The sequence below is a fragment of the Boleophthalmus pectinirostris genome, unplaced genomic scaffold (genome assembly GCF_026225935.1).
Source record: "Boleophthalmus pectinirostris isolate CB_2022bp ecotype Guang Dong unplaced genomic scaffold, ASM2622593v1 HiC_scaffold_17, whole genome shotgun sequence".
NCBI classification, from domain to species: Eukaryota; Metazoa; Chordata; class Actinopteri; order Gobiiformes; family Gobiidae; genus Boleophthalmus; species Boleophthalmus pectinirostris.
In genome coordinates, this window is record NW_026571115.1 from 19,591,980 (window position 1) to 19,617,964 (window position 25,985).

Below are 25,985 nucleotides of genomic sequence, written 5' to 3' on the forward strand. Positions count from 1 at the left end.
ACCAATTTAAACTTAGATCTTTATTTGAACCCAACTTCACTGACTGACAAATCACATTACAAAAATAATCTCCACATATATTAACATTTAATCATGGGCTACAAATGTTTTACATAACACACAGGCAGCACACATCGTATTTTCACAATTATTCTTCAAAAACATACACATCCATTGGCCCATGAAGCACTTTTTTTAACAGGGCAAAAATGGCGACTACTCACCCCCAACCCCACCCCGATACATACTGCACATAAAATAACAATACAAAAATACACTATCCTGGCTTGGAAAACCAAATGAAGGCTTTCTAAAATATTCATAAACAATACTCTGAACATGTTCACATTTAACAGAGAAGAGGTTTGATCTGGCAACTTGGTGCTCTTTGGGGCCCAAACTTTTCCTTGAGTTCACTCCCAAAACAAGGACCCAGACTGGCTACTGTCACACAAGCTGCCTCTCAAACAGACAAGAACTATGCTGTCCCACTTACAGCAACTAATTGTGCCAGATGAAGGCAGCATAAGTTAGTAAACATGACCAGCAAAGAACCGCGCTTGTAGCATGGTGTTCTTGGCACACATTAGAAAATGATCTCATTTGATTCTCTCTCTTGTTTTGTCTTTCAGTCATTTGGTGTCCCAGGACAGCTGCTCATGTGAATGTCCTTTCTGAGCTGCAGAGACACACAGCTCAGCCAACTGCGACTGGTGGGCATCTCTCCAACAATCTCCCAAGTGTCTGTGTCTTCACAATACCTTTCAATAGTGTCATGATACCTACAATAAAAAAGAAATAAACACATGTGAAACAGTTTTGTCCTATTGATCCGATTATACTTTGCCATGAAATATCCAAAAAAGTATTTAACAGTTCATTCATACTGGTGACTCAACCCATAAAAATTTCCTGTATTACAACACAAATCAAAATTTCAACCATATTAACTTGAGCTGCACCCATCTGTACACAATATTATTTGTCTACAGAATGCTGTGATGTCCTCCAGCAATAAGAAACTAGCAATACAGAAATGGACTACAAAAGTGCATTAATAGTATTTAGTATGACTGAGCACACATTAAAAACTTTGTACCTATCCCAGCCCTCTTCTCCTCCCAGAACATAGATCTTTCCATCGACCACAGCAGCACCAGGCCGATATCGCCGTTCCTTCATTGGCGCACACATGGTCCATTGGTTGGTTTTGGGGTTGTAACACTCCACTTTGTCTGTGTTTTCTGTTGATGCATGCCATCCTCCTGAAATCACAGCAAATAGTTCAAGGTAGAAAATACTAGCATAACATTTTACATTTATTTATATACAATTTTATGTTCATGTTGTTTTATCTTGTTCACAACACATATGTACAAATTGTGATGTTTGAGATAATTTATAGTAGTGCATATTTTACAAAAAGTAACAAATCATTGGTAGTAAGTAAGAATTAGTGAAGAAAGTTGTTTGTCATAATGGCTTTACCTATAACATATATTTTCCCTTTGAGTGTACATGCTGCCGAACCAGAGCGTGCGATCTGCATGGGAGCGACCTCTGTCCATGTGGCCGTCTTAGGGTTGTACACTTGAGCCAGATCAGTGCCATCACCATCCTCCAGAACAGCGCCACCTTCAGGGACATATTGATAGTGATGCATCCAAAACATCAAAGCTCTAACTTGAGATTTATACCTGTAACATAAAGCAGCCCATCCAGAGCTACTACGGCAGGACTGGTCACAGCCATCTTCACAGACTGAGTGAACTGCCAACAGTTTGTGTGAGGGTTGTAGCACTCCACAGAGTCCAAGCGTGAGCGCCCCTCCCACCCTCCAACCGCATACACAAAGCCGTCCAGCATGACCAGCCCTGGGTGAAGGAGGGAGCATCACCAACACAGTATAATAGTACAGTGAATGCAGCGATTAATAGACTAATCATGACTAGTCAACTATAAAAAAATATTTGCAGTAATAGTTCGATAATAGTAATCGTTATCTAGACTATGCAGACTCTAAAACACATACAAAAATACTTTTTAAAACAAAGATATGGCATTTTTTTATCAACATGTCAAAAAAGAAAAAAATAATGCTAATTTTCATTAATATAGTCTAATTTTTTTGTAAATATTCTTAAACCTTCTAAAAGTCTTCATTTACCATATTTAAAAATATGTTCTGAAAATGTACATTTATATTTAAAATAAACTTTTAACTAATCGACTAATTATCTGATTGGTTAACTACTAAAAGCTGCAGCCCTAATACAATGAACTACTTTAAATGCTACAGCTTTAAAATGTTACCCATGTTACCCCAGGGCATTACCCCTTTCATTTTCAATATTATTTAGACCAATGAAATACTCATGCAATTTAAAAAAGTCAACTCTTTGACAACTTTCAAATTGCACATGACAATTTATGGGAAATCGTGACAAGTGTCCTACCCAGCTCAGAGCGTGCTACATTCATAGGAGCCATCTCGATCCAGGAGTCGAAGCACGGGTCATAGCGCCACATTTCTCTGCTGGCCGAGCCATCAGGAAACTCCCCTCCCGCCAGGTACAGTGTGGAGTCTACAACAAGAGTAAAGCCCTTTGTAATTGTGGCAAATAGAAATCAGGTTCAAACATTATACATTTACAAACTCCACCTCTTTGTTGTAAACAGGCATGGAAATGCATTAGCTAAAACAATACAAAAAAAAGCTGTGGAAGATCCCCATTAACATCTGGGCCACTTCTGATAAATACAATTATCACCCAACAGTGTCAGAAGATTTTTGAGTTAATCCTAAATCAACATTAAAGTCCCATTGCTTTTGTACTGGGCTAGAATTCAAGGACAATTACACATTGCTTCTTCCCACAATCTGTTAGTGAGTTCTCTGTGTGCCCATGTAAAATTTACAAAGTATAATAAAACAAATCCTTTTACCATTTCATTATTTAACAATATTTATGTTAATGTAATTGAAAATTTAATTAGGCTTTTATTTATTTACATTTGTCCTTTCTCCAAATCTGTCTGCACTGTTTTTGTTCAACACAGTTCACTCACCTGACACGACCAGTCCATGCTTGCTCACAGCGAAGGGCAGACAGGCCAGATTCTTCCACTGATTAGTGACGGGATCGAAGCTCTCCACACTTCGCAGCACCACCTTGTCATCCTCTCCACCAACTGTCACGATTACTTCTGCTGTCCCTGTTGCCACGGAAACACGCAATAAGAGCAAAATGAGACGAGGCACGATTGCTTTTATTAGATTCTCTTCTGAGGCCACTAATATGGAACTAAATATGATGGAGGGTTACATGTGGTGGAGTAGCCCCCAAAAAGGACACTGCTTTATTTATAAACTTCTATTCGAATATAACCAACTAATTGAAATAATTCACATGTACTTGATCTAAAAATATCTTAGAAATGATCTTATCTGTAAATTTGTGAATTGTTTGTTGGTAATAACCTGTATGGGATCTCCCAACAAAGCCAAGCAGAGTGCTGTGTGTGAGTCTTGTTTAGAGATTCGGCTCAGGTTTGGTTGTTTTACCTGTGGATCTGCGGGGCCTGGCTCTGGGGCAGTAGAGCTCTCCACGGCGGTCCTTCAGCAGCAGATAGTCCTTGGCTTCAGAAATGAGTCTTTGACAGGCCTGGTTATCTTTAACTACATCAAGAGACTCAATCACATCATGGAGGTAGTATGGGCTGATGAGAGGCAGACGGACATTCTCCAAGACCTTCAAAAGACAAACAAAAAATACATGTTGTTAGGAAAATCTAAATGTTGTTTAGTATATAATACTGTGTATGGTAATTATGTTTTATCACTACTGTTCCAATAAGTAAACCTTAAATGTAAGTTTGTGAAACAAAAGACACTCTACTTTTATATGTTTTTAACTTGTATTTCTGTATAAATATTCAGAGCTCTGATGCTCTGGGGGGAGATGAAGAGAAGGGGGTGACTGGAGACAAGAGACTCAATGGAGGCTGGTGCTCTCTGGCCAGGGCAGACCTAGGCCCTGTCCATATCTGCTGTAACAAGAATAAATCTTTGTCTGTATTCCAAAAACTCATTGGGCTTTGCTAATGGATTAATTATTTATTATCAAGAAATACATAATTTTTCCACAACATATATCATTTTTAAGATAAACAGCTGCAGAGTGATAATACATAAAAAAATCTGTGTGTATTTGTTCTTAGTTTACAATACGCTTGGGAGTAGGCCAACAGGATTCTGCAGGTTCTCTCACCTTTTCAAAGCTCTGTTTACGTGAAGGACATTTGTTGAGCCATAGGACCGCTGCCTCAAAAACGACCTCTTCTTTTGGCACATTTAGATGGTCACTAGCAATAATTTCAGTTAGTTTGTCCACACAGAGAGAGAGGAACTCCTCCTAGTAAAAGTAGACCAAATAATATGGGACATAAATGAGACATATATAGGCAAGACTATATTTGCAATAAACTACACTAAAACAAAACATTTGTTACCCACCTGCTGATAAACACTGCTGAAGTGCTCCAGGATGTAGTCCATGCTGCGCTTTTCAAGCACTTTACATGAGTGGGCTTCAGCAAAGCAGTGAATCCCCACACAGTTCATCTCATCCATCTGACGCTCCATAAAGCGACAGCAAGCCTCTCTAACAGCCATAACATCCAGCAGGTTGGCTGCAGCCAAAAGTGCCTAATTCAAAAACATATTTGAGTACTTTCTCTGGTGGACAGACTTCATGCCATGAATCATTCCTTTACCTGCACGTTCGCCTTAGAAATGTAAACTTCAGATGTGTATGCATAGCTCACGAGCATCCCAATCATCTGGGGCTCAACTCCATTAATGGCAACACGCTCTTGTTTGGACTCAATGAGGTCAGTAGAAAACATTGCCTGTAGGAGTATAACACTACTGTCTTTCATCTTGACATTATTATTAGTAAGACCAAAATGCATTCTAACTGAGCTTACCTGGAAGTAAGAGCTAAAGGAGGCCAGTACAATGCGGTGACAGGGAAACTCCTGGCCCCCACAGCACAGGGTCACATCACAAAAGGCATTGTTGAGGCGCAGACTGTTGAGTCCCTGCAGTACTGTGCTGGGGTGTCTGCTCTCCACAAACAGGTAGTCCTCACTGCTCAGCGGGACAGGAGGAGCTGCAGGGGGACTGGCGCCGTCCTGAACCGAATAGGTCACGTTCAAAGTGGACGGTGACGACGGTAAACCCGCGATCACTGCCAGAAGTTCTGCCATATCTCACTTTGCTAAGAGAACCTGAAAGAGAGCAGGAGTCAAGTTAGGGGTCTCGTCTAGACGTCAACTCTCTAGTTCACGTGCGCAGAGAAAGTGGATGCAATCCGTAATAACAAACTATTAATGCATGGATTACAAACGTGTTTAAAAATGACAACGCTGTTACTTTGCCTGACCGAGATTGTGTGTCTATTAGCTGACTAATAAGGCTTAGCAGTGATGCAGCCACACTAACTGTCCGCAGTTTACGGAGCTTCAGCTTTCAACACGTCTTCTGTCTTTACAAACTCGACGTGAAGAGTAAAGACGTGATTTGTTGGTTTAATAAAATGGGGAATACAATACCTGAAATACATAATCGTGACTGGAACAGAGCAAACCCGCTCTCCTCGTACAGTTTAGTCAGGCAGTTGACGCTAGAAGAAGTTTACGCCTCTTTGACTCGACTCCTCCCATAACAAACCGAGTCAAGAGGACTGATACCTTTGTACTTCCTGTTTTGTATCGTTTTACAGAAAACGACCATGATTAATGTTATTATTGATCATTGCCACTGATCTATTAAAACGACTCAGAACGACCACAAGCAAGACATGAATTTAAACATCAGCATAATTTATTTTATCATAATGAGTCCACATCTAACATAACAACAAAATCATAATCAGAAAATATGGAAAAAGCAAATGACTTATAGGTTACATGCCAGTCTTTTGGATTTAGTAGTTGTTTATCTGTTTTGATATTTATTCTAAAAGCATAGCAATAAAAGGTAGTAGTTACATTTTGTTGACATGCATGAACATTGAAATTTTTTTCAAGGTTTTCTGATTTTATTTTATTTTTTCACTTTCATATGTTAAAATAAACTTTAAATAATATTCTGATTTAATGTGTTAGATTACAAAGAGCTGTCCTTCATAATGCCAGGACTTTCCAAGGCATATTTTCGGCGGGCAATTGCCTCCAGGATCTTCTTTCTTGGGCCCAGCTGGATGCGAATGCCTTTTAAATCTTCATCAGAGCAAAGCATCAGTGCCTCTAGGTCCAGGTGCTCTTTATTGAATGCTAGAGTAAACTCTGGCAATGCAATGGATGACAGGAAAGCATCAAGAGGAGAGGTGTCTTCATCTTCATCATCATCCAGCCCCAGATCCACCTGTTCCCACGGTAACTGACCATCAGCCTCCAGCCACAGCTCGTCCTCGCCTTCAAGCGCCTCATTTTGAAACAGGTACCCGAGATTTTCATTGCCACCACTTGGAAACTCATCTGTCTCAAGGCCCATGTTCTGTTGAAATATGAGACCTCCAAGTCCAGGACGGTTGAATATTGATTGTTTCACCTGGACTTCTTCTTCTGCATCCTCATTGTTGTCATTTTCCTCTGAAACATCCTCATCTTGTTCATTGAAGACTTCCAAAAACTCAGGTTTGCCATCATCTGGTTTGAGGAAAATCACATTTCCTTTTGCCCCCGACTCCTGTATTGGATCCTTGCCCTTCTTCCCAAGCCTTTTTTGCAGTGTGTCTTTAACTCTTGCTGACAGGGACCCACCTTTGTTTATCATGTTTTTCTCACTTAAACTAGCAAGGGCGTTGATGTTAGTTGCCTCCATGCTGGCCTCTGTAACTGAACCAAATCCTTGGCTGGGTCGGTACATTTTGTCCATCTTGTTCTGGTGCTTCTTCTTAACCTTCTCACACTGGTTCACCCGCCTCTCCGCCTGTTTTATGGCCTCCTTCTTTTTAATAGCAACTTTTTTAGGATGTTGGTTGGTTTCCTGTGAGGCAGAAGCATCCAGAAAGCGCACACAGTCCATGCGATCACGGGCAGCGGCAACATCCATAGCTGTGTGGAACTCATTGTCCAGGGCGAAGAGGTTGGCTCCAAAGTTGACAAGGAAACTGAGGATTTGCATGTGGTTGTTTGCTGCAGCGAGGTGCAAGGGTGTGTTACCCCAGATGTCACTTTTGTTAGGGTCTCCACTGTAAGAAGAAAGAAAATCATTAAACAATTTTGCTAATTGATTAATCTAGCAATTATTCTTGTGATTGCAACTAGTCCATGAACAGGACATTTTTACTAAATCTGATCCAGATGAAGCTAAAGTGAACACCATGATTGGAGTATATTGACCAACAAAATGGTTTTTAGCTCTGAGTAATAATGGCCATAATAATAATGACATTTCTAGCACATTGTAAGTAATTAATTATTGTGGTTTAGCTCTAAAAATCATGTTTGTCAGTGTTAATAAAATTGTGTTCAGATTTGATACATAGTTTTTGATTTGCTGTATCACCCGATTTCCTGAAGTTACACGCTTATTCTTACTAACCCTAAATGGAGGGATGATTTATGTCTTACATTTTACTGCTTTTCTGGAAGCGAGACAAACCTGAATAGAACATTAGTTTTTGATGATCTGAATCGGAAAGTATCTTTGGACAGTTTTATGAAGAAATAATTGGTAAGCTATTAAGAAATAAAGTCCTTGTGATGTGCCACTTGTCTGCAATAAACGCCATGATTACTTATGTCACTATAGTAGCACGTCATAAACAAAACAAAGAATTAGACAACAACAAACAGAAGTTTAAAAATCTGTGGTCACCATCAGACATCTTGTCAGCTGAAGTTGAAATAAAATAAACTGTGAAGGTATACAAATTACTGTTTTGACTGTCACAGATATATTAGATCAGAGAGAGTAGTTGTGTTAATAGTAAATTGAAATATATATAGAACAACTTATATAGGCCTATAATAATGTTTTAGTTACATGAGTTTAGTTTATAATTGGACTGTGCCTCACCCTCTGCTGCAGATGAGTTGAAGTGCGTCAACCCGTCCATTGAAAGCTGCCAATAAAGTGGGTGTCATGCCATCCTCATCTGCAGTGTTCAGGTCCTTGGTTGTTGCCTCTTTTAAGATGTCCAAATTCCCATCAACGGCAGCTTTGTGATATCTAGACATATTTCTAGATTTCTATGGTGAACAGCAGCTAAACTTCAACCAGTGACTCCACGGCGTCCGGGTCCAGGGCTGGGCTGGCAGCACATATCATCTAGTCATAAAACAAAAGCAAAGTCCAGTCAGCGTGACAATCTTTGGTTTACATTTTCCATCAGGAAGTGAGTGGTCTAAACAAATATACTTAAGATTACCTTTCACATGTAGTTCTGTCCTAACCTAATAGAAACTACAAAACACTGGATAATAAAACTTGTGCAGAAATGAGAATAACCTGAGCACAGCTGCGTGTGAGTCTAATAATCTGATAAATGTTATGGAGGCATGGATCTGTAATAAAATCTTACACTTCTACAGATGAAGGACGGTGCTCTGGTTGTGTTTGTACCGTGTCTCTGTACCTTTTTTTAGTAGTACTTCAGAACCCCAGATACAAACAAAAAGACACCACACAAAGATCACACCTAAACATAGCAAAAAAAAGAAAAAAAGAAGAAGAAACTAAAAAACAAACGAACAAACTAAAGGGGGCAATTCTAAAGCTTCTGATCAAAGGAACAAATCAGCATTGTTCAAAAAGGACACAAGAAACCCGGCTTCCCTTCTTTCAATCAGGTTCAATGAGTTAACAAAAAGTTTCAGGTCATTCTTAAAGTGTGTTATATTTGGTTTCATCTTTAAAAAAAAGACAGACATTTGTGAATAAAATGTTTATCTAAAATCAATAAATTATTAATACCAAATTCCCTTCTTTCATCTTCTCTTAATACGCCAAATTTGATTTCTGTTATTGTTAGGGAGGCAAATTAAATTCCCCTGGACTGAAGCAACGAATGAAAATCAGAGCAAAAATGTTGTACCAAATTACATGAATATAAAAGATCTTCCATGTCCTCTACCCCTGTGTCACAGAACACACATTTACCTGTCTCAAATCTGAATTTTTGTTTTAGGAATTCATTGGATGAATATATTTTATTCTCCTTTACTTTAGGGGGAACTGGAGAGGAAAGATATTTAGTTCTAATTATTTGAATATCTTTCTTTTCAAAATTCCTTTTAAGAATATAATCTCTTTTAATTTGCTTGGGGAAGCAATAATTTAGTAAGGACCATCTCAAAAATTTGTTATTGCACTTTGAATCCCAAAATTCAACACCTTCAATGTAAAGTTGTCTCAGTCCAGGAGAAATATTAGAGACACATGTGTCTCGTAGCTCCACTGTGGCGCTTCGTGTGAAAGTTCCGCTTTCTTCGCCTCTTCTCTTTCCGCTTTTGGCTCGTCTGCGGACAACAGGCCCGGGCTCACAAACCTCAACCAAAAAAAAAAAAAAAAAAAAAAGACTTAAAAGATTATTATCTGAATATCACTCACAACACGTTTAATAAATGACATGACAGAAAAACCTGAAAACAAGACAGTCTACCGGCTACCATAGCAACGAGGTCTGGGTCAGCTGACTGGAGTAGGACAGGTTTATGGCTTTTCAAAAAAGAAAAACAAACAAACAAAAAAAACCTATTAAACAGCCTGTCACATAAAACAATCAAGTGGGACTTCTCCAGCAGATGGCGCCACTGCTCTGGGCGACGCGGGGTACTGGGTTCTCAGGTTTTCCTCTGTAAAACTCAGTCTAAAGTCAAAAATTCACAAGTGTAGCACAGCTGTCAGATTTCCCCACATTTCATAATTTTTTTTTTTTTTCTTTCTAAATTCTACACACATTATACATTTTATTCAACATCAAAATATTTACAGATTTATAGAACAGTTTACAGATGTACTTTTTATTCTAGCAGCAGGAGGCATTTTGGTTATGACTGACTAAATTAAACCTATAAATTTAACTTAAAAGCTACAAGATAAAAGACAGCTTTAAGTTGGTACAGTCAATATCTTAAAGAGCATATGGCATGTTAGCAAATACAGTTATGAAGATTTCTCATTTTATTTCCTGGTTGAACACAGACAGCGGATACAGAGCCAATTTCATAACTTTTACCTAGCAACCATACTGTGAAAAAGGGGCATATCTAAAATTACACAATAGTTCAATTATCCCTGCATTTATCCAGGCTGGGGACTGGCACAAAGAGACACACACAGCGCTCTCTGTGACTAGATTAGACCCACCGCCCATCCTCATATAGAGTTAGTGTGTTAGTAAGTGCGTGCAGACATACTCACAGTAAACAGCAGCCTTTGGACCTGTGAAGACTAGTTTAAAAGTTAAGTAAAACAGTTTAGATCTGCAATGAGAAGAGTCAGAAGAGTTAGGGTTAGAACTGTCATTTCACAAGACAAACCCCAAACAATTTTACAACATACACAATGGCAATATTAATATGAGATTTAACCTTTAAGCCTATAAAGTTAATGCAACATTTAAACAGAAATGTCAATGTATTTTAAAGTGGTTAAAATGAACAGAGCCTGTGAAAACCTGTGGAAGAGTTGGATGAGGATACTATTACACTTTCAGTTTAGTGTAAGGGTTAGGACCAGAGCCATCATACTCTATAAAGCAGTCAAAATCCGGTCCACGTTTAGACCAAACTAAATATAAAACATACACACAACACAAAGCTCAAGTCAGTTTTCAGAACTTTTTTAACTCCAAATGAAACTGTTGAAGGGTTAGTTTACAATAAGTAATTTCAGTTTCACCCAACCATAACATGTTTTACCAGCCTTTTTAAATCTGGCCCATATTTAGACCAGTCGAGGCACACACAAAAAACACACAAGGGCCCAAGCCCAAATGCAGCCTGTGGAAATGATGGTGTAAACATTTAATCTGGTCCCACTCCACATTTAGACCAGATCAGACCAAAGAGACCAGCAGTCTCCATAAAAGTGAGCCAACATTTAGAATATGGCCAACTTTCGGACCAGTTTAGGAGTAAAACCTTAGACTGTAACATAAAATCCTCAGCATATTCAGGCCTTGTTTTGAGATGATGATTCACACAGAAATGTCACCTACCTGAGTTAATCAGTCAAACCTGCAGCAGGATCCCTGTAAGATTATGTCACTCACAAATCCAACAGGTCCAAAAGGATCAGAACTATTACATTCAGACCACAAGAAAATGACAGAACACAAGGGCCTCAACCCTTGGACCAAAACCAAGTCAAGGTGAATACTCACTCACAGCAAGAAGGTTCCTTTCTGTGCAGAATCTGCACAGGTGTATGGCAGTAGCTTACTGCTCCTGACAGGCTGCCCCAGCAGCACTTTGTTGATGATGAATGGGTCAAATGCAGAGGGAGAATTTCCCTCAAAAGGGATTACTAAAATATACTGTACCTCAAGATTATTCCAAATGATCAGGTTTTAATAGATGTGGGGGAAACCTGAAAACTGAAGAGTTAGTAACATGACAGTCATCACATTTTAGCTTCAGTCCTGGTTTAGTCTTGGTTTATTCCTGGTTTAGACCTGGTTTAGTCCTGGTTCAGTTCTGGTTTAGTCCTGGTTCAGTCCTGGTTCAGTTCTAGTTTAGTCTGGTTCAGTTCTGGTTTAGACCTGGTTCAATCCTGATTTACACCTGGTTTAGTCCTGGTTTAGACCTGGTTCAGTTCTGGTTTAGTCCTGGTTTAGTCCTGGTTTAGACCTGGTTCAGCTCTGGTTCAGTTCTGGTTTAGTCCTGGTTCAGTCCTGGTTCAGTCCTGGTTTAGACCTGGTTCAATTCTGGTTCAGTCCTGGTTTAGTCTTGGTTTATTCCTGGTTTAGACCTGGTTCAGTCCTGGTTCAGTTCTGGTTTAGTCCTGGTTCAGTCCTGATTTAGACCTGGTTTAGTCCTGGTTTAGACCTGGTTCAGTTCTGGTATAGACCTGGTCTAGTCCTGGTTTAGACCTGGTTCAGTTCTGGTTTAGTCCTGGTTTAGACCTGGTTTAGACCTGGTTTTGTCCTGGTTCAGTCCTGGTTTAGACCTGGTTCAGTTCTGGTTTAGTCCTGGTTTAGTCCTGGTTTAGACCTGGTTCAGCTCTGGTTCAGTTCTGGTTTAGTCCTGGTTCAGTCCTGGTTCAGTCCTGGTTTAGACCTGGTTCAATTCTGGTTCAGTCCTGGTTTAGTCTTGGTTTATTCCTGGTTTAGACCTGGTTCAGTCCTGTTCTGGTTTAGTCCTGGTTCAGTCCTGATTTAGACCTGGTTTAGTCCTGGTTTAGACCTGGTTCAGTTCTGGTATAGACCTGGTTTAGTCCTGGTTTAGACCTGGTTCAGTTCTGGTGTAGTCCTGGTTTAGACCTGGTTTAGACCTGGTTTAGTCCTGGTTCAGTCCTGGTTTAGACCTGGTTCAATTCTGGTTCAGTCCTGGTTTAGTCTTGGTTTATTCCTGGTTTAGACCTGGTTTAGTCCTGGTTCAGTTCTGGTTTAGTCCTGGTTCAGTCCTGGTTTAAACCTGGTTCAATTCTGGTTCAGTCCTGGTTTAGTCTTGGTTTATTCCTGGTTTAGACCTGGTTCAGTCCTGGTTCAGTTCTGGTTTAGTCCTGGTTCAGTCCTGATTTAGACCTGGTTTAGTCCTGGTTTAGACCTGGTTCAGTTCTGGTATAGACCTGGTTTAGACCTGGTTCAGTTCTGGTTTAGTCCTGGTTTAGACCTGGTTTAGACCTGGTTTAGTCCTGGTTCAGTCCTGGTTTAGACCTGGTTCAATTCTGGTTCAGTCCTGGTTTAGTCTTGGTTTATTCCTGGTTTAGACCTGGTTCAGTCTGGTTCAGTCCTGTTTAGTCCTGGTTTAGTCCTGGTTTAGTCCTGGTTCAGTCTGGTTTAGTCCTGGTCAGTTCTGGTTTAGACCTGGTTTAGTCCTGGTTTAGACCTGGTTCAGTTCTGGTTTAGTCCTGGTTTAGACCTGGTTTAGTCCTGGTTTACCTGGTTCAGTTCTGGGTTTCCTGGTTTAGACCTGGTTTAGTCCTGGTTTAGTCCTGGTTTAGTCCTGGACCTGGTTAGTTCTGGTTTAGTCCTGGTTTAGTCCTGGTTTAGACCTGGTTCAGTTCTGGTTAGTCCTGGTTTAGTCCTGGTTTAGACTGGTTTAGTCCTGGTTTAGTCCTGGTTCAGTCCTGGTTTTGGTTCAGTTCTGTTTAGTCCTGGTTAGTCCTGGTTTAGTCCTGGGTTCAGTTCAGTTCCTGGTTTCTGTTAGACCTGGTTTTGGTTTAGACCTGGTTCAGTTCTGGTTTAGTCCTGGTTTACCTGTTTAGTCCTGGTTTAGACCTGGTTCAGTTCTGGTTTAGTTTAGTCTGGTTAGTCCTGGTTTAGACCTGGTTTAGTCCTGGTTTACCTGGTTCAGTTCTGGTTCAGTCCTGGTTTAGACCTGGTTCAGTTCTGGTTTAGTCCTGGTTTAGTTCCTGGTTTAGTCCTGGTTTAGTCCTGTTGGGTTCAGTCCTGGTTTAGACTGGTTCAGTTCTGGTTTAGTCCTGGTTTAGTCCTGGTTTAGACCTGGTTTAGTCCTGGTTTAGTCCATATACGGCGCAAAAGTTCAGCATCTTAACAGTTCTTTTGGTGAGAATAAATTAAAAGTGCTGCAATAGTCGTGTAATGTTTTACATTTTAAACACAGTAATATTGTAATGTAACAAATGACTTTGAAATGACAGTAACAAGTCATAAATAACACATCACAGTTTTAAAGTCACTTGTCCAACAGTGTATCTTGTAAAGTTGTTGTAAACTAGAAGTCAGTTTGAACATTAAAGGCAGCCTTTCATTTACAGATCTCATCTAAATATAAAATGAACTGAACTTTGAACTAGTTCAAAATTAAAATTGTGAACTATGAATGTGAACTATTCACTTTGAACAAGTGTGAACTGAACTTTGAACTAGTTCATGAAAAGTGTGAACTTGCACAACACTGTAGACGGGTTAGAGGACACCACCTAAACCTGCAAACACAAAGGAAACAGTCAGTAACAAATTACAAGAAGTGTTTTATCTTGGGAGTACACAACTAAAACTATCTTAGCAGTATTCAACAAAGCATGGTTTCACTTGGCTGTTTCTTAAAGAGTTGTGTATTTCAGCAAACAGTTTTAAATTTACCTTTGGGCCTTTGGGGAAAGCTGGCTGAAATTTAACCCAAAACACAGAGTTTAGGTAAACTCTTCCAACAAAGTGGTCTGGATCAATTCTTTCATTCCATATTTTGGAGCATAGCCTCTGATATAAGATTTTCTATTCTTCTTCTTGGGTCTTTTTCAACTTCAGATAGAGGCAAAGGTTCATTTTTCACTGGTCAGAAGCACTCTTTACCTTATATAGCAGTAGTAGATATCGCAGAGCTGTTGTAAAAGGGTTAGACACCAACCTAAAATCTGAAAACTTGAGGGTTAGTCAGTAACATATGGCAGACATGTTTTAGCTTGAGCTGTTTTCAAATAAAATAAAGTAACATCTGCTACAGTTGCCGCAGCTGATTTTCATGTCTCACAGTCGCAAGACACGAAGTAGATTTAGCTTAGATTAACTATGAACTAATTAACAATGATGATAATAAACGGATACCTGTAGAAGAGGACACCACCCAAACCTGCAAACATAAAGGAAAAGTTAGAAACAACATTACAAAATACTAGTGTATTTCAGCAAAACAGTTTTATATTCACCTTTGGGTCTTTTGGGTTGAACGTCCATCACTGTTTCGTCCAGCTCAAGAGACAAATAGATGGCTTTAAGACAGTGCTCCCTATTTTTAATGTATTATTTTGGCCACACTTTTTGCCAATAGTTGGCAGCTGTGGTTTCAATGGTAAAATCAAAGTATTCCACACACATTGCATATTGTACCACACATGGTTTTGGTTCATTGTTGTGCAGGGCACTTTAAGGGGCACAGCAAATACTGTATGTAGGCTCACATCAGGCCTCGTGTTCCCAGACTCCACCCTGAGGTCCAGGCTGGGTCAGGGGGGCTGCTGAGGTCCTGAGGTGGGACTGTCGTGTGTCCAGGTCAAGAGACAAATAGATGCTTTTGGCTAGTTGCTGCACAGGACAAGGACAGAGCAAATACTGTATGTAGAAACATAGAGCACACATGCCATGGTGCTTTGTCTCTTCAGCTGGATGGTCCCACCTCAAGACCTCAGCAGTCCTCCTGACCCAGAAGTCTTTTTCTGATCTGTGTTGTATCATGGTTAATAATTGGTTAATAACTGTACACAGAATTCAAAATTATCACGTTATATTAAAATGTTGTAAAATCCTTGCCAATGGCCTCAATCTTGATGTTTGTTTGTATGCCTGCACCTGGCTTAACAGGTCAATCTATCTAGTTTGATCAGATAAGATAGAACTTTATTGTACCTTCATTGGATAATGACACATATGTATGTATGTATGTATGTATGTATGTATGTATGTGTGTATGTGTGTATGTGTGTATGTATGTATGTATGTATGTATGTATGTATGTATGCCTTTATACATACATATATTTAAAGGCTGTATATTAATTTATTTAAAACCTGCCTGGACTTTCCATCATCCTCCAAGGCGCTAGGGGCTGTTTTACGCACGGCTTTAGTTCTTCAGTGGCGAAGAAGGCGTCTTGACCAATCATTACATAAATCTATTTCTATGGGCGGAAACCTGTCAAACAGAACCAACAGAAAGCGGTTTTACCACTTTCTTTTTTTGTACAACTTCTTCGGTTTTGTACAATACTCGTTTCATTTAGCCGCGATTGTGTTTACGTGCGTTGTCAGGAAGATTTGTGGCGTAACCCGTTTATTTCCGTAGCTCCGCGGGTGGATCCAGCCTGTGCCGGTGTGTGTCAGAGGCCGGGACCAGTAAAGGCTGCAGGGATGTCCCACAACGACGGCTCCGCTATCGGCCTCTTGTCTTACGAGACATTGGTGCATGCCGTGGCCGGGGCAATGGTGAGCTGCATAAACGAATAACAACTTTAATGTAAAATGAGAGAGTAAAGTTGTTAAAGTGTTTGATTTGTGTGTCTCAGGGAAGTGTGACAGCAATGACAGTCTTCTTCCCGTTGGACACAGCCAAGAGCAGACTGCAGGGTGAGTCGGGCTTATCAGTTTGGACAGAGGTGAACTGATTGTTGAAATAGATTTATGATGAGTGGGGGAGCCCGGGGCATGTAGGGGCACTGGATAAGTTGTCACACTGCATCTTTTTCAAAAACAAAAAGTTAAATTACAGAAGTGAAATGGCATTTGTGTGTTTTTTGGGTCTGTACTTCTGGCCTGAAACTGAACTAATTTGATCAATGTTTGCATGAGAAGTGTCCTTAAAAGCATTTTTCATAGTCGCAACTAAGATTTTTAACATGCAATATTTAGTTTTAACTTTTCAAAATTAAAATTAAATAATCTCGTAAATACATATTTAAATATTTAATAACAAGTATAACTTTCTAGTAATGATCAATGAAACTGCACAGATGAAGATAACTTTAGCCACAACCAGAAGAAGTGCACCTGGGTGGTACAGGCCATGTTGTCCCATAGCTAAACTTCCTTTAAAAACAAACATGACCCAAATAAATGAATAATGTACACACTGTACACATAGGTGTATTTTTCTAGTCACACTGAGTCAATTTGACACCAGTGTGAGCTCTACAACAAAGTTCACAGGGTAAGATAGAAGATTTTAGAGATATACAACTTACTCTGTGATGGAGCATGTTGTCACAGCCGTCCAACCTCGTATTTGATCTCTTATAAATCTGAGCGTAAACAAGACACAGAGATAGAATAGCCAAAAATAGCTAAGATCTTGCTCTTTTATTTGGTACACATACTATATTTCTGTTGTGTTTGGTTTCTGAGACAGAGACGGGAATGAAAAAATGTGACATCATGCACCTGTCTCCCCATATACATGTATTTGGTGCGGCATGTGCATGCTCTGCTACTACTACAAGTTTGTTTCTGTAACTGTTAAGAAAAAAAGGCATTTTCTGATTTAATTTTATTTAATGCAATTTAGTTTTTGAGTTTAATTTAATGTGTTTCTTCCTTAACAGTGGATGAGAAACGAAAAGCCAAATCCACTCCAGTCATCTTAGCTGAAATAGCAAAGGAAGAAGGCCTGTAAGTAAAGTAGCTCCTGTTAAATGGTTGTTTTGTATATGTTATAGTTTGTTTTAGTATATTTCTATGTTATTGTTTACTTATACATTTGTATAATTATGCCTTATTGAACACAGTCTCTTGCTATTTTTGTTACTTTTGAATTTATTATCACCATTTATATTATAGCTTTTTTTTATTATAATAAGTATTGGGATAAGTATAAGTAGTTTAAGTATATTGGGATGTGTGAGCTACTGTGTAGCTCACTGTGTAATTTCCCTTGTGGATCAATAAAATGTTCATTTAGTCAGAGAAGACTAATTTCTTTCTTCTTCTAGACTGTCATTGTACAGAGGATGGTTTCCTGTTATTTCAAGCCTTTGCTGCTCAAACTTTGTCTACTTCTACACCTTTAACACCCTCAAGAGGGTTATGGTTGCAGGCCCACAAAAGTCTAGACCTGGTAAAGATCTGCTCATGGGCATCATATCAGGTAGCACTCACAGCACAACACCCAATGACTCAATAACTTACAACTGATTTATATTTATTTATAACTGAATATATACCTTTATGTTTGGATCCAGGTGCAGTGAATGTAATCCTGACCACGCCCATGTGGGTAGTCAACACGAGACTCAAGCTCCAGGGAGTGAAGTTTAGAGACGAAGACCTCCACCAGACTCATTACAAGGGCATATTTGGTTTGTTTTTTTCTGTGAGTGTATTTGTGTTAGACTGCGGTTTCTGTTTTAGAAATCATACAAAAATCATTGTGTTTTTTTAGATGCATTTTCACAGATTATCGCTAACGAAGGAGTGGGAACCCTGTGGAATGGCCTTGTGCCTTCTCTCATTCTTGTCATGAACCCTGCTGTACAGTTTATGATTTATGAGGCCATGAAGAGGAGAGCAGGCAAAGGCGGAAGAAAGGTATATATAATAATCTACTGGTAACATGAGTTGAATTTAAATTTGAATTCTGGTCTATTTAATGACTGATATTTATCAATTGATCCCAGATTTCTTCAGCTGAAATTTTTCTCATTGGAGCTATTGCAAAGGCCATTGCTGCCACAGCCACATACCCACTGCAGACAGTTCAGGCTATTCTGAGGGTACCTAGTGTAACATTAATAATGTATAATAATAACTTACTAAAGTATTATATCTGCTGAGTGAATGATCTTTTGTTTTCCAGTTTGGTCAGTATAAAGGTGACGGTAAAGGTGGTTTCCTGGGAAGCCTGTCAAACATTATAACTCTGTTTTTGGACAGAATAAAGTAAGTGCACGTGTAAACAACATTTTACATTGCAGATGATTAAATTGGATATTTTTTGTATTTCAGGAGCCATGGTGTTTTGGGGCTGTACAAAGGACTTGAGGCAAAGCTGCTTCAAACGGTACTCACTGCTGCTCTGATGTTTGTAGTGTATGAAAAGATCACTGCTGCTACATTCAGAGTTATGGGCATAAAGAGGAAACTCAAGTGATTTCCACATGGCAGTGAATTAAGTGAAAAGGTTTACTTTTAACTACTTTAACAATGCCTTGGTATAAAACTACCGACCTCTTAATCACAGTGTGTCTTATATTGTACCATTAACTGTGAACTTGATTTTTAAGGTTTGCTATTGTAAAAATCCTAATGAACTAAATTATGTCACAAAGAGAAAAGCAGTAAGATAAAGCTCTGATTTATACTTGTGAAAAATGCAAGTTACCTTTTTTTTCTGGAGTGTTACGCTGCAATTTTGTAAATGTTTGGTATGACATTTATAAAAGAAAAATAATTAATGTTAATGCATTAGGTAATGTACTTTTTGTACAAAATAGATATTGGAAAGTAATTTGGTGTGTGATAAGTGTACTTATGCCTACTGTCCCCTACTGGTCAGTATGAACTTTAACAGAACTGTGTGATGAGTAACAAACTACTGTGGCGGCAGCTTGCAGCAGATTTTACAAACATTATTTTTGTCATAATTTATTTTACTTCTCTCAGTTTTGTACGTTTTTCTTGGACACCTGCTTATAGGTGATTATTTCCTAATTATTTGATGAAATAATTTTTTATCATAATGTGGTTATGTTTGTCTTTAAAATGATTTTGATTGAGCAGTTGGGTACAAATTTAATTTTATTCACACAAAAAGTAATTGGACCAAATAGAATAAACTTGTGTGCAAGTATTGTTTATGACATTTTTACAAGTGTTTCAACATTACAAAGTTTGTGTCATCAAAAAGGTAATGTTTGATGGCATAATAGCGACCTCTCTAGGAGCACTTGTCATATCACAAAACATAGTATTTTACATATGCATTTGTTATTTTTCTACATTTGTTTTATGCATTACTGTCCAAATAAGCATTCATTCACTCATTTTATTTAAATACTGTAAGTGGCATCAGGTTCATAAAGGAGGTTCAATAAACCCTGGATTTGTTTTGCTTCACTAAACTGGTCTGGAGCAGAGTTAGAAAAGTCAGAGACTTGAGTTCAGCAGAAGATGTGAAACTTTCATTGTATCCCAGAAAAGTAAATTCACCATGGCAACGGTAAACTAGAGGAGGCCTGTGCTTTGGACAGATCAGTCAGGTTTGATTAAAAGAAATGTAGAAGAGCACAAGTTTAATCAAGTTAAATAATTTTAATATGAAGATGCACATACCTTTGCAAAGCCTAATTAAAATACATAGACACAATTTTGCACACATCTAGATGAGAGGAATAAAACCTGCTCTGGACTAAGTTAGGGTCACAGAGTGAGGTGCCATGGTGACTCAAAACTGCATTGAATTATTTTCGGGGTTAATGTTTTAGGACATCTTCAAAGAGGGCCACTGCCTTTTTAGAACCATGAGCTTTAACCAGTTGTTATAAATAAATTGTGAATTAACAGAATATGTTTTGTGTTTTATTTAAAGGAATAAAATGTTGTAAATATAAATCAGACTTGGAAAACAGTCAAGGTTTCACAGTTCCAAGGAGCACAAATGGACAAATGGTGGTAGACTATGCTTGTGTTCTTTTGATCTCCTCTATATACCACTCTGGCAGGAAGCAATACTGAGAGTCTCTGTGAATAGTGTAGGCAACATCTCTATATGGTTCCCAAGAGAACAAGTAAACAACACTGAAAATGACACAATATAAAAAATAAATAAAACAATATAATTAATTTATATGTCCATATTTTATAAGTTAAAATGTAGCATACTATACCTTGGATTGTCCTCACAGACCACCTGTTTGACAAATGTCAGAAAGTCATTGCAGAAGTTCATACAGACTGTAGGCTTCCAGCAGTTATATTCACCCTGTAAAAAGACAAGAAGAAGAATTGTTATTGTTTTTTTATATGTAAGAAATGCATCATCAGATATAAATTAAATATGTACCTTAATCATTTGTGAAATTTTGGAAATCTGGAAAGGTTCCACTTTCACGATGACCCCATCATGATCCCGAAACCCTGTTATAACTTGGGGCACTCCGGGCAGAAAAGACTGCGCCCACCACTTTAACAACTTGAACCTGAAAGGACAAACAACACTGACAAAAAGACCAAACAGCAGAAAAGCAAACACTCTCTGAATTAATATCCACCTGTGGAAGTTGCTGCGCTGTTTAGGAGTGCAGATTTCAGCTGAAGTTTTGAGCTCAACGTAGCAGGCAGGTGGATCTGGAGCTTTGAGGTCTTTAACTCTACAGTCCACCTCACCAGAGAACAGAAGTCTGTGATCTGCAAGCCGAGTCTGCACCACTGTACAAAACGCTTCATTAGTGTTAACCATTCCACTGGGGTCAGGGGAACTGCTGATGTCATCTGAAAGCAAGAGCAAGAGGATTGTTTTTATTATACAGCCCAAAATGTGTCACATGTAAAACAGTACTGTCCACTTTGAAGCCCATGTGCAGTTCAGGAAGTAAATTCACCATTCATATTTTTAAAAGGCACAGTGGAGACTAACCAGCCGTGTATTCAACTAATCACCCTAATGCAGTTGTTTTCTGTCCAAAAAAAAACACTTAGAAGTTGTTTTAATAACGATATTTCAGAAAATAAAATGAGTTCCTGTGGTGTTTAGTTACCACATAGCTGATAACATTCACACTTTTATCATGTTACAAAGATTATGGGGAAAATTAATGACAAATGTACTTCTACAATCAAATGGTGGGTCCATTATCTACTGTATAGTGTTGGTACCTGCACACATGTATTGCTCAAACTTGTAGCCCCAGTACATCATTTCACTGTGCCTCTCAGTGCGATTCTCTCGGTCCCTGCGAGCTGCCTCTGTCTCCACTTCACTGATGTAAACTGTACCCCTGAACTTGCTCACAGCGAACATCCAGCCTTCCCGGGTCTCATACGGTGTAGTGAGCAGTTTGGTTAGATGACCACGCCAAGTCACGAAATCTGCATCCAGAGCACTGTTGAGAATAGAGCAGAGATTATATATGCTACATGTTAATTAGTCACCTTGTAATTATAAAACACATGATACTTGGGCATATGATACTTTCCAAATTAATTGGTTATAATTTCCGATTTGATGTCCCATAAAAAAAAAAAAAAAAAACAACAACAAAATGGCTTTCAAAATTAATTTCATGAACACAAACTACACATACTTTTACTCATTGCGATTTAACGCAAAAAAGGTAAATCTCTTCCTCCGATGTCTGAACTCTGGACCACATGCTTTTACTAGCAGAGGATCGGCTGTGGACCTCTTAATTAAAGACATCAATGTCTATTAAAATGACATCTATGAAGTATGTGACACACTTACTGTTTTGATATGTCCTTAGATGTGACTTTGGCTTTGTTTGAAATGATCCACCTTAGTATATGGTCCAACTTCTCTTTCACATTTTCATCTCTCTTTATATAGCGGTCCTTGAATCCATCTCTGAGATCAAAGCAGGGGTTTAAGCCTGGGTCTGAGTAAAACCTCAGTTGTCTTTTGTCATTAAAAAACCTTCGTTCCGAGTCCAAAGAAAAGCACCCAACCTCTATGGGCTGCTTATAAAGCGGAAAGTCTTTCTCATATAACTCCTTTTTGGTGCTCAGTGTCTGAAGACTGGATGCATAACTTTTGTGACTTGGGCCAGATTCAGAAAATTGCTGATGATGTCTGTTTGGTTGAAAGTGTTTATTTTGGTGATGACTTCTTTCAGGGAGTCCTTCATGTTCTCTTTTCCTGTGGTGATGTCGATCACTGGAGCCTGAATTTCGAGATGCATGGGAATGGCGATAGTGATCCATTATGATCTAAACATGAAAAAGATGCCTCAATGACAGTCAAAACAAACTGTACAAATATTTAAACACAGAAAACATACACTTTTTTTTTAAAGAAGCAAATAGTTCAAGATGCATTTATGTAACTTCTAGCGGAGGGTCCAATGTTTTTGCTTTCCCTAGGTTGTTCCACTGAATACTATTAAACAATTCAACATGCATCCACCCTGCAAAGGAGTCAGTGTAAGTAAGAATTAGATTTTTAGGTCCAACTGTGTTCCCAGCTATGAGGTAAAAATGTTCAAATCAAATATAGCTTTTGCAATAGTAATGCTGGTTTATTATCAGCCGTTTCAAGAATGGTACATAGATAAAATAAGCTAAGATCCCATGTGAACAAAGGCCACTAAACAGAATAGCAGGATTCCTCTTAAACCAATCATCTTATTTCTTTTCAAACCATAAATTGTCTGAGCAACAAAGTCACTGTACGGGCAGTGCAGATAGGAACCTCTTCTTGTGTACTGTTCCCGTTCATCAATGTGTAATTAAACTTTTACAATTTTCACTAAATAGACAGTTAATATAACAGTTCTCAAGACCAATCAGAAAGAAGGATGAGCCTAATCCTCACTCAAAACCAGCACCTACCAAACATCAATCAGCGCCTCTGTTGCTGCAGTATAAAGCTGTCTATAAAGTGAGAATGCCAAAAAACTTTATTATGTGTCCTATATATGAAGGTTAAAGCGTTGTGGCAATCCAGGTTCAATTGTGTTTGTCCTAAAATGTAAGAGTGCAAGCTGCATACACTTAATTTAACTCTGCGTGTGTACTGGCCAAAAATACCTCCTAAATCATGCAGGTGACATGTAACCTGGCCTGGGACCGTGTAAGTTTAATGTCATATTGTACCAGATTCCAGGAAAATAAATAACTTCTTAATGGGTACAAGCTGGTGCAAGACCCTCCACCAGAAAAAAAAAAAAAAGTAATAAATCTGTGCGCATTATAATTGGTTCAACAATATTCAGAGATAAAACGTATAGTAAACCAGCGCATATAAAAGCATGGCTAAATACTTACATAAAAACGCAGACTTGTTCATACAATCTTCATAATCGCGCTAGCTTCGCTTCAGTGAAAGCTAAAAACAGTATTACTTCCGTGTTTTATTCCTCCAGTCCACCGTGGCAGCATAACAAAAACAAAAAGGCCAAGACAGTAAAAAAAAGACCACCCCTCTTTCTCAAACTTCTCATTATATTTTGCTTGTGCATTCTAGGGTCGCGTTTTGGACTTTCTGAAAGGCAATGTGGTATTTTTCGTTATTCTAAACCTCAGGTAAACGCGTCGTTTAATGAAAGAATAGTTTGTTAAATGTGTGTTTGTATATTGTATCATGGGTGTTAGCCATTAGCATTTTAGCTTGAGTAAAAATGACAAATAAAATGTAACGATGAATGTCAAAAATGACTATCCACTGGGTTACTTTACTTTGGTCTTTTCACAGAAATGAACAGGAAACGTGGTTTGATTTCTGATGCTTTTGTTTCGAGAAAGAAGAAAGCTGTCACTCAGAGATTTGGGCTCAGTGATGAGGAAGGTGTGTATAAAACTGAATTGTCCCGCCTGTGTTTGCTTTTTGTTATATTGGTTTAGTATTTATATTATTTATATTTACATTTTGTATTTGACAGGACCAACTGATGTCAAAGCCGCAGTGGAGTATCTTATGACACTATTCCCCAGAAAAGTCTTCAATGATGCCTTGCCTCAAATAGTGCTGAAACATCAAATCTACAGTGTAATTAGTGATAAAACTATGGTGGACAAAGGAGTAGTAAGTTCTTATTTATTTATATATAAAGACAGGATTTACAAACATGCTATATAAATGGCATAATTCAATCCTAAAGCTGTTGTGTCTTTGCTATTTAACAGAATAAATTGAGGGAACAAGGAGACCTTCTGATGTTTCAACTAGGGTTTGATTCAGAAGCTTTTGGTCTAGTTTTTGCATCTGATTACAAAGCCAAAGTTTTAGCAGCACAGGATGGCTGTGATACTCAGGAGACAGTGCAGAAGTTTATTGACAAAGTGTTGACATCCTGCACAGATCTGAGCTTCAGCAAGGACCAGATGCTCCGTGACTTTCTATTCTCAGATGATGAAATCACGTATGGCTACTAATTTACACATTATTTCAAGTATTATGACACATACTGCTACTATGTTACAACTTACAGCTTCACCTCTCCTGACCACTTAGGCAGCTGGTGAAGTCAGGGGTGCTAACTGTGAGGGACGCTGGCAGCTGGTGGTTATCTATTCCCAACTCGGGAAAATTCACCAAGTACTTTATACAAGGTGGGTAAAAACTTATCTAGTGCTTTCTGTGTGTGGTTTCATTGCAGATATCCATTCCATTCCTGTGTAAATGCTTGAATCCTTTGCTGATGGCAGTTTTTCTTTTTTTTTTTTCTAAGGTCGCAAAGCAGTACTCAAAATGATAAAGAAATCAAAATATAATGAAGTCTTAAAGGTTGATCTAGAGGACCGAAAAACACCCTCCCAAGTGAAATTCCACATGAAATATCACATTCATGACATTGTTGGTGCAGAGCTTGTTGAAAGGTAAATTAAACTTGAAACACACTAACTGCCAACCAATAATAAAACAAAATAATATTTTCTTCCATTACTTTTACAGTGTACCAACAACTTCAGGCACATTACTGCGATATGTTGATGACTAAAACATCAAAGACTTAAGTTGTTTGAAAAATGTTAATTGTTATTTAAGTTGTGCCAAACATATTGAACCTTGTGGGTTTTTGTTTAAATGTATTAAAATGACTATGTCATTTTATGTTGCATTAAAGATGAACAACTTTGCTTGTATGTCTGTATTATTATTTTTCTATACCATACTAAGGAGTTTGGGTGATGTTCAACTACTAAACTGCATTTTATATTGTATTGATAGAAATAATTTGAATTGCAAGCAAAAATAAGTGTCAGCATTAATTAAGGCAGAAAGAGATGTTCTAAATATAGACCTATGTAAAACTAAATTCTGCCATTAACATTTGGGCTAATGATAATTATTAATTATTATATTATTATATGTCTATTATCTTGCATGCATAGATTCACTTCACTTTCTACACAATATATTCCTAATATATTTTTAGGAATAAATTGTTCAAATTATCTTTTGCTGGATATGTGACACAAAAAGCGGATGTGGCGTCATGACAGCCGTCTATGTTTTTCCCAGAACTTTGTCTGTCAGGGTTACAATTGAGCAAAATGAGGTAATTTATTTTAGTGTATGTTTTCTATATTGTATTAAAATACATAAAACTGAATATGTTTGGTTTGGATTGGTTTATTTGTTTTATGTAGGTTTTATACGAGTGTTGGAGTGTTGTTTTGGGTA

At 38.3% G+C, this 25,985-nt stretch overlaps 5 protein-coding genes across 5 annotated transcripts; 2 read left to right on the plus strand and 3 right to left on the minus strand.

Annotated features, from left to right (window-relative positions):
• Window positions 1–5: 5 nt before the first annotated feature.
• On the minus strand, window positions 6–5,734 carry si:ch211-256e16.3 (kelch-like protein 20). The gene is made up of 12 exons (XM_020934639.2): window positions 5,617–5,734; window positions 4,990–5,292; window positions 4,777–4,911; window positions 4,517–4,708; window positions 4,272–4,415; window positions 3,566–3,752; window positions 3,070–3,216; window positions 2,457–2,585; window positions 1,698–1,874; window positions 1,489–1,635; window positions 1,100–1,265; window positions 6–782 (listed from the first exon to the last, which is right to left on the minus strand). The coding sequence occupies exons 2-12, from the start codon at window positions 5,269–5,271 to the stop codon at window positions 629–631; spliced, it is 1,860 nt and encodes a 619-aa protein (XP_020790298.1). The 5' UTR covers window positions 5,272–5,292; window positions 5,617–5,734; the 3' UTR covers window positions 6–628.
• Window positions 5,735–6,172: 438 nt separating this feature from the next.
• On the minus strand, window positions 6,173–9,526 carry anks4b (ankyrin repeat and sterile alpha motif domain containing 4B). The gene is made up of 3 exons (XM_020931587.2): window positions 9,407–9,526; window positions 8,090–8,341; window positions 6,173–7,259 (listed from the first exon to the last, which is right to left on the minus strand). Exons 2-3 carry the CDS (start codon window positions 8,248–8,250, stop codon window positions 6,173–6,175), a joined length of 1,248 nt encoding a protein of 415 aa, XP_020787246.1. The 5' UTR covers window positions 8,251–8,341; window positions 9,407–9,526.
• Window positions 9,527–15,789: 6,263 nt separating this feature from the next.
• slc25a17l (solute carrier family 25 member 17-like) lies at window positions 15,790–19,475 on the plus strand. The gene is made up of 9 exons (XM_020933322.2): window positions 15,790–16,120; window positions 16,201–16,261; window positions 17,233–17,299; window positions 17,620–17,774; window positions 17,869–17,985; window positions 18,069–18,214; window positions 18,304–18,399; window positions 18,483–18,565; window positions 18,632–19,475. The coding sequence occupies exons 1-9, from the start codon at window positions 16,046–16,048 to the stop codon at window positions 18,774–18,776; spliced, it is 945 nt and encodes a 314-aa protein (XP_020788981.1). The 5' UTR covers window positions 15,790–16,045; the 3' UTR covers window positions 18,777–19,475.
• Window positions 19,406–23,749, minus strand: dxo (decapping exoribonuclease). The gene is made up of 7 exons (XM_020933310.2): window positions 23,627–23,749; window positions 22,089–22,570; window positions 21,500–21,726; window positions 20,896–21,115; window positions 20,688–20,823; window positions 20,512–20,606; window positions 19,406–20,422 (listed from the first exon to the last, which is right to left on the minus strand). Exons 2-7 carry the CDS (start codon window positions 22,562–22,564, stop codon window positions 20,302–20,304), a joined length of 1,275 nt encoding a protein of 424 aa, XP_020788969.2. The 5' UTR covers window positions 22,565–22,570; window positions 23,627–23,749; the 3' UTR covers window positions 19,406–20,301.
• On the plus strand, window positions 23,725–25,444 carry LOC110167933 (serine/threonine-protein kinase 19). Its single transcript, XM_020933333.2, has 7 exons — window positions 23,725–23,884; window positions 24,054–24,146; window positions 24,241–24,383; window positions 24,485–24,720; window positions 24,813–24,910; window positions 25,030–25,177; window positions 25,254–25,444. The coding sequence occupies exons 2-7, from the start codon at window positions 24,056–24,058 to the stop codon at window positions 25,297–25,299; spliced, it is 762 nt and encodes a 253-aa protein (XP_020788992.1). The 5' UTR covers window positions 23,725–23,884; window positions 24,054–24,055; the 3' UTR covers window positions 25,300–25,444.
• Window positions 25,445–25,985: the final 541 nt, after the last annotated feature.